Below are 9,938 nucleotides of genomic sequence, written 5' to 3'. Positions count from 1 at the left end.
CGGGGTTCCCCCGCGGTGGGAGCGCAGCGCTGCCGGTGCTGCCGGTGCTGCCGGTGACGATGCTGGCGGCGGCCCCGGCATCCCGCGGCCCGGGGGCGGCCCCGGCGAGCGCAGCGCGGCGCGACCACCCCCGCAGCGGCGGCAGGGAAGGAGGCAGGAAGGAGGCACGGGAGGCAGAGAGAGGCGGAGAAGGAGCGCGGCGGCTCCGCTCGGCTCCGCTCCGCTCGGCGCTCTCGGTCCCCGGTGCCGCCGCCGTCACTCGCCCCGCCCGTGCGCGGTTCGGAGCGGCGGCTGCGGGACGCGGCGCTCACCGGCACAGCGCGGCCGGGGCTCGGCGGGGCCGGGGCTCAGCGGGGCCGGGCCGCGGGATGAGCGCCCGGCGGCTCCCCGGGGGCAGCGGGGGCCGCTGATGCTGCGGGGACCGCGGGGACCGCGGGGGCGGCGGGGGTGGCTCGGCGCGGCCCCGCCCGCGGCGGGGGCCATGTGAGCGCGGTGCCGGCAGGATGCAGAAGGGGATGCGGCTCAATGACGGGCACGTCGCCCACCTGGGGCTGCTGGCGAAGAAGGACGGGGCCCGGCGCGGATACCTGAGCAAGCGGAGCGCCGACAACACGAAATGGCACACCAAGTGGTTCGCGCTGCTCCAGAACATGCTCTTCTACTTCGAGACCGACTCCAGCTCCCGGCCCTCGGGGCTCTACCTGCTCGAGGGCTGCGTCTGCGACCGCGCGCCCTCCCCCAAGCCCCCCCTCTCGGCTAAGGACTCCCTGGAGAAGCAGGTGGGCGACAGGGGGGGCCCGGCCGAGGGGGAGGGAGGATGCCCCGCGGGGGTCCAGGCCCCGCACCCCCGGAGCTTCCGGCGCCCGTGACCTGCCCCACGCGTGACCGGGGTGGGGAGGTGAGGATGAGGCCGCTCTGTGCGAGGGAAGGGGGATGATTGCCGGGCTTGCAGTGCCGGAGCAGCGGGTGGGTTCATTGTGGGGGTGTCCGGGGCACCCCCACTCCCCCTTCCATCTAATTGACCGCCGGTAATTAGCGCGGGGCCGGGGGGCGCCTCCCAGCGGCCGCGCTCGGCGCTGCAGAGCCCCGCGCCCCCCGGCCCGGCGGGTTCGGGGTTTGGGGTTCGGGATTTGGGGTTCGGGGTTCGGGGCAGCGGCCCCGGCGGGCGGAGGGACCGCGGGGCTCCCGTGGGGAGCGGCCTCGCTGTTTGCCAGCCCGTCTGCCCGTTCCGTGCCCCCGCGGTGTGCCCGGCGGTGCCCGCAGCCTGCGGTGGGTGCTGCTGCTCGCGGGGGGAGCTCAGGGCCTTGTTTTCAGGCAGATTTCAGCCCGTTCCCCTCGCCACGTGTGCGGTTTGCACCTCCATCCCCAGTCCTGGCGGGGGGAAGAGCAGAGTGCGGGTCCCGGAACCCCCCGTGCCGGCGCCGGGCTCCAGGGTCCTTTGGCACTGCTGACGGCTGCGGGCGATCAGCGCCGAAACCCCAAAGCCCCTGAGAGATCCTGGGAAAATCCAGGTGTCCCCCAGCCCCAGGGCTGCTGTGGTGCCGGCCGTGAGCATCACAGCCCCGGACAGGCCCCGGGGGTGAGGGTGGGCTTCTCCCCGCCGGCTGTGCCTCGCCCGGCTGGGCAGGGTGTTCCTGGGGCGGCAGGGCACGGACAGTGGCAGCCCCTGGCGTGTTTACCTGGGGGGGTTTGCTGGAGCTGGGATGCGCCCTAGCAGCCAGGAGAGATGGGGTGGGACCGGGGAGGGGGGAGAAGGGCTGGCATCCAGCTGCGGGGGCAAATCCCCATCCTTGGCTTCCAGAGCCACCCCCAGCCCCATCAGCGCGGACAGGAGCCAGGCGGGCTCACCCTCTGACCCTCTGGCGGTGTGTGCAGCGTGGTCCTGTGCCCTGTGGGGGCACGGCGGCACCGGGAGGGAGCAGCGGGGGGGTCCCGGCGCCGCATCCCGGCTGGGCACGTGCGGGAGGCACCGCGCGTTTTGGGTCCGGCTCTGCAGGGCTTGCATAATTACTGCCTGGCGGGCTGGGGAGGCGCCGGGAGCGCTGCCGGCAGACTGCAGGATGGGGCCCGGGGCACCCCCGGCACCCCAGGGCATGGGGCAGCCTGGCAGGACATCAGCCCCCGAATTCTGGCTGTTCTGGCGCTTGGAAACCCAGCCAGGAGAGCCAGGCGGGCAGCGCCACTGCTCCCTGGCACACCCCCTCCCTCCTGACTGGGAGCACAGCAATATTTCCTGCGAAATCAGAAATTTTTCCTATTGTGAAGAGGAAAATACTGTGGGTTTTGCTCAGCTGGGGCTCCTTGCAGCCCAGCCTCGGGGGCTGTGGCAGCGAGGGGGATCTGTACTTGTGAGGGGTCGCACTGCTGTGGTTGTCACTGCTGTCCCTTCGGTAACAGCTCCCAGTTCAGCCCCACGAAGTTCACCAGCCCGGCTGCAATCAACCCTCCTGGCCAGGCTGGAATCGAGCTGGGAATCGAGGCTCTGCGCCCTCGTGTTTGTGCAGGAGGGATTTTCCACCGTGCAAGCGCTGTGGGGAGGGTGTCACATCCCCTCTGCAGCTCAAAACGCACGCAGGGCGCTGATCCTGGCTGGGAGTGAGGGGCTGCTGGCACAGCGAGCTCCTGCCCTGGCAAACGCATCCCCGGCCCCGGCTCCGCGTGGATCTGCCGCGGTTCAGCGCCTGGCTTGGAATTCTGTGTAATTCCTCAGGCCAAGCGGGCTGGGAGCGGAGCGCTGGATCCCGCTGCTCTGCAAGCTAATTAATGGCCCGGGGATGAGATAAGCGGCGAATATTGATGGTGCAGATCCGCAGCCTGGCCGGGGCGGGAGGAGCAGGTGGCACTCAGGGCTCCGGGCAGCCTCGGAGCCCCCCACGCCAGGGACAGCCCCGGCTCCGGGCCCAGCAGCCTCCGGGGAAGGTGCTGAGGAAATTTCCAGCATTGCCCGTGGTCCCAATTAGCTGTGCTCTCAGGGTATTTATCTATCTGTGCAGATCCTGCTGGAGCTCTGAGGACAGCGTTCCTTGCAGCAGAGCAGCTCCAGGTTTGGATTCCTTCCTCGCTGGAGTGGAGCCTGAAAGGTTCCCAGTTCTCTGCAAAGGAGAAATTTTAAGGGGTGGGGCTTTCAAACCCTCTCTTTTAACGTACACGTATTTTGCTTTGGGGGGATTTTTTCCCTGGAACAAGTGAATTTTAGCATTGGTATACGTGAGAGTAAGGAAGCAAAGACATGTGGAAAACTGGAACACCCAAGAGGGATTTTCTGCCTCTGGAAACTTTGTTTTGTTTTTTTCCAGAAATGAATTTTCCTTCCAACCAGTTGGATGGGGAAGATAATTTCCTGCTGGGTGAGGTCAGGCTGTGGCCTGGGGAAGGGTCTGTGGGGCTGGGCTGGGATGGAGAGGCTGTGACCTGGCTGCTCAGGGCTGGGAGGGACCCGCTGTCCCCTGCTGTGGGGTCTGGACCGTGCCACACCCCAGCCCTGCTGGAGCTGGATTTAGGATCGCAGCAGAGGTTGGAAAAACCCTCTGAGACCTCATCCAACCATTGCCCAGCACGGCCAGGGCTGCCCCTGCTCCACGGCCCTGAGTGCTGCATCCACAGAGCTTTTGGACATTTCCAGGGATGGGCACTCCAGCACTGCCCTGGGCAGTTCCCAGCCCCATCCCAGTGCCGTGGGCTGTTCCTGAGCAGGAACAGAGCAGTGTCCTGCTGGGTCAGGCGGTGGCCCCGTGCAGAGCCCTTGGCTGCAGGCTCCGTGCCTCGGGAGCTGAGCTGGGGTTGCTCCTGAGCCCTGCCCGTGATGGGGATTTCCTCCAGAGCATTTTCCAGGAGTGGGACCACGGAGCACCAAGTTCTCCCTGTGCTGTGGCCCCCAATCCTCAGACACTGGGAGTGTGGAGTATTTGGGTGCCTTGAAGACCTGCAGCAGCCCCTCCCAGTCCCAACTCTCCCAGTCCCAGCTGTCCCAGCCCCATCTCTCCCAGCCCCGTCTCTCCCAGCCCCATCTCTCCCAGCCCCAGCTCTCCCAGCTCTCCCAGCCCCAGCTCTCCCAGCTCTCCCAGTCCCAGTTCTCCCAGCCCCATCTCTTCCAGTCCCAGCTGTCCCAGCCCCGTCTCTCCCAGCCCCAGCTCTCCCAGTCCCATCTCTCCCAGCTCTCCCAGCCCCAGCTCTCCCAGCCCCAGCTCTCCCGTCTCTCCCAGCCCCATCTCTCCCAGCCCCAGCTCTCCCAGCCCCAACTCTCCCAGCCCCATCTCTCCCAGCCCCGTCTCTCCCAGCCCCAGCCCCATCTCTCCCAGCCCCAGCTCTCCCAGCCCCAACTCTCCCAGCCCCATCTCTCCCAGCCCCGTCTCTCCCAGCCCCAGCCCCATCTCTCCCAGCCCCATCTGTCCCAGCCCCATCTGTCCCAGCCCCATCTCTCCCAGCCCCAGCTCTCCCAGTCCCAGCTCTCCCAGCCCCAGCTCTCCCAGCTCTCCCAGCCCCAGCTCTCCCATCTCTCCCAGCCCCATTTCTCCCAGCCCCGTCTCTCCCAGCCCCAGCTCTCCCAACTCCATCTCTCCCAGCCCCAGCCCCAGCTCTCCCAGCCCCAGCCCCATCTCTCCCAGCCCCATCTCTCCCAGCCCCATCTCTCCCATCTCTCCCAGCCCCATCTCTCCCAGCCCCATCTCTCCCAGCCCCATCTCTCCCAGCCCCAGCCCGGCTGGTGGAGCCGTTCCAGGCAGTGCCAGATCTCGGGAAACGCTCCAAGGGGCAGCAGTGTGGCCACAGGACCCAGCCATGCCCACCCCTGCATGGGGCTCACCTCGGTACCCCCAGAAGGGCTCTGGGGGTGCTCAGAGGGGCCGGACCCCTCCAGTGGAGCAGGGCTGGGCAGGTGACCCGTGGGCATCTGAGCAGGGAGCTCCAAAGCCATTCCAAACTCCAGGATTGATGTCCCCCGATCCCAGCACTGGCTGCAGGTCCGTGAGCATCAACCGTGTGGGGCAGTGAGAATTATTTTACCTGAATGTCATTCCAGGTAATCTGTTTTTTTGGAGACTGTAAATCGTAATTTGTGGACTTGAACCTGAACTACCCATCAGTGTTGGGGTGACACCAGATTTTTAATTAATTAATGTATTGAGTGGTGCCATGTGGGGGTTTCTGAGGGAGGGGGATGCTCAGTGTTGGTCCCAGTGATGCCTGCATGCCCGCCTGCCAGCATCACCGGATGAAATCAGGGGGAAAATTGATTTATTTTAATTATTTTACGAATATTTCTGCGCATGACTCCAGAGCCTGCTCCACAAGGGTGATGCTCACCTCTAGTATCCATTTCCAAATATCCTGACAGCCCATACCGAAACAAAGAAGGGAAATTGCAGCCTCTGGGATATTTTTTCTTATTGTCAGCACGGAAATGAGCTGCTGGAGCATCCAACTCTGAGGTCCTGTTTTCCCAGAGCACACAGTATGTAGGTCAGGGATGTTAAAAGCTGCCATGGCTGGCTGTGGATTTTTAGACTCATCCATCCAGAGCAGGAAAATTCTCCTCCTCTTGCCCTTTGTGTCAGCTGGAATCACCATCAGCTTCACGAGCAGGCGAGTGTGGGTCTGCCCGCTGCGGGCGGTTCCGGGGGATGCGGGGGCATCCCCGGGGGAGGGACCCCTGTGCTGGCACAACAAAGGCACAGAGGATGGCAGGGGATGGCAGCCCCTGCTGGGGCGGCTCTCTCGGGGTCCCCCCACGCTCACACAGGCAGTGCCCACCCCCAGCCACAGCATCCAAAGGGTCTGGCGGGTTGTTCAAATGCCCTTCTGCAAATTCCAAAAAAATTCTGTAAGAGGTTGGTTTTCTACTTTGGAAACAACGCGTCGCTTTAAAGCTGGTTTGAATTTATTTCGGAGCTTTTCCGCACATCAGGCCCCGGTACCGCTCCCCGCAGCGGGCAGGGTGAGCCGGCCGGTGGTCACAGGGCTCCGGTGGCCCGGGGCGAGCCGGTGACAGCGGCCGGGGGGGTCACGGGGCTCGGGGTGCCCCCGGAGGAGCTCTGGTGCTCCCCCCGGTGACCCGGAACGCTCCCGCCTTATCCCGAATTGCTGCGTGTCCTGGGGCTAACCCAGGGAAATCCCCGAGCTCCGGGGACCTGGGAATCCCCCAGGGTGCGGGGCTGTGTGTCCTGCAGGGACAGACAGACAGACATCCTCAGTGCGGGGCTGTGCAGGGACAGACAGACAGACATCCTCAGTGCGGGGCTGTGCAGGGACAGACGGACACACATCCTCAGTGCGGAGCTGTGCAGGGACAGACGGACACACATCCTCAGTGCGGGGCTGTGTGTCCTGCAGGGACAGACGGACACACATCCTCAGTGCGGGGCTGTGTGTCCTGCAGGGACAGACGGACACACATCCTCAGTGCGGGGCTGTGCAGGGACAGACGGACACACATCCTCAGTGCGGGGCTGTGTGTCCTGCAGGGACAGACGGACACACGTCCCTCGGGGGTCTCGGGAGGCTCCGTGGGATCGGGGCAGGCTGGGAACACCCCCCGTGAGGGATTCCTGGAGGAATCCCATCTGCCGGTTTTGGCGAGAGCAGAGCGAGGGGTTGGGATGAGCGGGGTCTGGTCCCGGGGCCGGGAGCTGTCGAGGCCATAAATGAACAAAAAACGGGCGTGAGGAGAAGCAAAGCGATTCTGTGAGTGACTCGTGCCCTGTCCTGGCAGCACAAACTGCCCCAGGGATGCCGAGCTGGGGCTGTGGTGGAGCTGGGGGCTCGTCCTGGTGCTCCCTGTGCCATGGCCAGAGCCCGTGCTGCTGTGCCCGTCAGCCTGGTGCCATCTCCTGTGCCAGATCCTGATCCCGATGCTCAGCCGCTCCAGGGCTGTTGGTGCGATGTGTCACTGTGATGGCAGAGCGGGATCATCTTTAGGCGGAGATAAACGGTGGTGGGAGTTTTATTATTCCAATATAAGATAACTTCCTCCTTGCCAGCACGCTGCACTCCCTGGGAATTGTGTGGGGACCGCCTGGAGCAGCGCATGGAGCGCGGGGTGTGCTCACAGGAGCCGGGCTGGGATGGCAGAGCAGCCCTGGGGATGGAGGAGCCCCGGGTGCAGCCCGGCTCGTCCCGCTCAGCATCGCTGCTCCCTCCAGCCTGGGAATGCCCTGGGCTCTGCACCCCTGGTTCTAACCTGGGGCCAGCCCGAATCTGCCTTTCCCAGGGCGCTGGGGAGGTCAGGACGCTGGAAGCCAGGCTGTGCAGGGCTCTGGGCGGCTGCACTCACCCGCAGCAGCACAAAGGGCACGGTTCGTGCCATCCCCACAGCCTGGCAGCACAAAGGGCACCGCTTGTGCCATCCCCACAGCCTGGCAGCACACACGGCTGGCTGGGAAGGACAGCCCGGGGCTCGCTGCCCTCCTGCCAGGCAGGGACGGGTTTGGGGGACTCCTGGAAGTGTCTCCCGTGTTTCCAGTCCCATGGGGTCCCAGCTGTTGGATGTGCACACTGTGCTCCGTTCCTGCTGGGGGGCCTGGAAGGGGCTCCCCCAAACCTCGCTGGAGTTTAGTGGACATTTCCAGCCTTGATGAGCTCTTCTGGATGCAGTTACAAGGGAAGGGATGTCAGGTAAAGCTGGGGGACAGAGCAACACCCATAGGGACACAGATTTTTGGTGACTTTTTCCTCGGAGCTCTTTGCCAGTAAAATCCTTTGGGAGTGGGAGGGAGGGGAGGGGGTGGGATGTGAAAAGCTGGGGAGCTGCTGCAGCTCCTGAGGTGTCCTGCAGGCAGACACAGAGCTCTGGGCAGCCAGAGCACGGCAGGCTGGGCAAGGGGCGGGCGATGGACGGTGATGTCTGACAGTGGGGTGTGTGATGGATGAGGGTGTTCAAAGGAGCTGCATCTTCACCAGGGCCCTGCAGCTGCTCCCCACAGGTGGGAGCTGTTTCTGAGGGAGGGCTCTGCTCTGCCCAGGGGCTCCTGGCCCTCTCTCCTCCTCTGGAGGGGCTGGGTGAGCCCCGAGGGTGTCACCGTGAGCCTGGGTGGGCACGGGCTGGGGGTGCTGGCTCTGCCTGTGCCCTGTCCCCACCATCCCGGGCTCACCCAGAGCCTCCTGTGCCCGCCTGGGGTCAGCCCTTGTCCCCAGCACCCCCGGGCCTGCTCGGGGTCAGGGAGGGAGGAGCGTGGTGCTGCCCGTCGGTGTTTCCATGGCACACGTGGCACAGCCGGGTTCGTGTCCTGCCAGGCTGCTGCTCCCGGGCTCTGAGGCAGGTTTTGCCTGTGCATTCGGGTCCCCCATGGAACCCAGCGGAGGAGCAGATGATGTCAGGATGAGCTCGTTCCAGCGGGCTTGGTTTAGCCCAGTTATTCCGGGCAGTATCCGGCACTGCAGCGTGGTACCTGTTTCCTTGGAGACTGCAGGGAAGCAGAGGAGCGGCACAAACCCGGCGGCGGCACCGCGCACAATTAGCACAAACACCGCAAATGTCAAGGGAGGCTAAAAATAGCCCGGCAGCGCGGCCACCCCCCCGAGCAGGACACGAGGGACCCGCGCTGTGCTCGGTGTCACCTCCCGGGCGCTGCGGGGCTCAGCCCGTGCCCCGGGGCACAGACTGGGATCACAGCACCCAGGGGCCACCGAGTCTGGAAAAAACCTCCCGGGCCATCGGGCCCGAGCACTGACCTGTGCTCGCAGGTGGGATGCAGGTCCAGCTCAGCATCCCTGCTCCTCCGGCCCTTCCCCAGCTGAGGATGTCCCCAGGGCGGTCCCCACGGGTTCAGGGCTGCGGCGCCCTGGGTGTCAGTGGGTTTGGGGCGTCGGGTGGGTTTGGGTTTTCCTGAAGCAGATTTCCCCTCTCCACTGTTCCGGCTGTGCTGAGGGCAGCCCGTCGAGCCTGGGCTCCTGGTGCTCCCAAACCTGTTTATTTTCAGTGGGCAGCCTGTGGTGGGTCAGGAGGTGCCCAGTGTGGGGTGTGACCGTAACCCCTGCGCTCACCCCACAGCACTACTTCACCGTCAACTTCAACCACGAGAACCAGAAGACGCTGGAGCTGAGGACCGAGGATGCCAAGGACTGCGACGAGTGGGTGGCAGCCATCGCCCACGCCAGGTGTGCCCCGTGCCCGCGCGGGTGGGGCCGAGGTGAAGCCGTGCTGAGGGTGCCTGGGGGGCAGGACGAGCTGGACACTGCCAGCAGGCAGAGCAGGACACTTCTGCCCCCCAGCCCCATGCTGGGCACCCTCGTGCTGTGTTCAGTTGTTCCCCTGTCCCCATTCCCATCCCATCCCATGTCACCGGCCACCCTGGCACTGCCTGGGATTCACCCTCAGGCTGCAAGCCCATCGGGAAGGGGTCACCTGGGACAGCAAACCTGGTCAGGAAGGGGTCACCTGGGACAGCAAACCTGGTCCGGAAGGGGTCACCTGGGACAGCAAACCTGGTCAGGAAGGGTTTGTCCGGGCTCCTGGGTTTGTCCGGGCTCCTGGGTTTGTCCGGGCTCCTGGGTTTGTCCAGGTCCTGTCTGTGCCCTGGGAGTGCTGGCACAGCCATGGAGAGCAGCCAGGAGCCAGCACAGGGCAGGTGCCTCTTGGGGAAGGAAGGTGCTGGGCTGGCAGTGGGGTGTGGGATCAGGTGGGAACTGTGGGCAGGGAATGGGAGAAACACCCAAACCCACTCCCCTGCAGCCCCTGCCTGGAGCAGGACTTTGTAGGAGCTCATGCCACACGTCCTTGTTAAACTCTTGGAACGTGGCAGGTCACAGAGGTTTGGCCATGGCTGTTCGGGGGGCTTTTCTGACTCTGTGATTTCATTGGAATTTGCTCTGTCCTTTCTGTTGGCCCCGTGTGGGAGCCCAGGTGTGTCCCTTGGGAGCAGTAGCATTCCCAGCTGCAGGAGCTGCCCCTGCTCTGTTCTGGGAGCCGGGGGGGTGGGCAGGAGCAGCCCTTGCCAAACCTCGGC

At 65.0% G+C, this 9,938-nt stretch overlaps 1 protein-coding gene across 1 annotated transcript in view; it reads left to right on the top strand.

Moving 5' to 3' along the window:
- The first annotated feature begins 452 nt into the window (after positions 1-452).
- RASGRF1 (Ras protein specific guanine nucleotide releasing factor 1) overlaps positions 453-9,938 on the top strand; it is a 34,515-nt gene continuing 25,029 nt past the window's right edge. Inside the window, exons 1-2 of the mRNA XM_033070615.2 lie at positions 453-779; positions 8,984-9,090. Coding sequence (XP_032926506.1) covers positions 504-779; positions 8,984-9,090 — 383 coding nt within the window. The 5' untranslated portion in view covers positions 453-503. The remainder of the gene's footprint in view (positions 780-8,983; positions 9,091-9,938) is intronic.

This window comes from Catharus ustulatus, chromosome 12, assembly GCF_009819885.2.
Source record: "Catharus ustulatus isolate bCatUst1 chromosome 12, bCatUst1.pri.v2, whole genome shotgun sequence".
Classification (NCBI taxonomy): Eukaryota; Metazoa; Chordata; class Aves; order Passeriformes; family Turdidae; genus Catharus; species Catharus ustulatus.
Note: the sequence above shows the minus strand (reverse complement) of the source record. Positions and strands in the feature narration are given on the sequence as shown.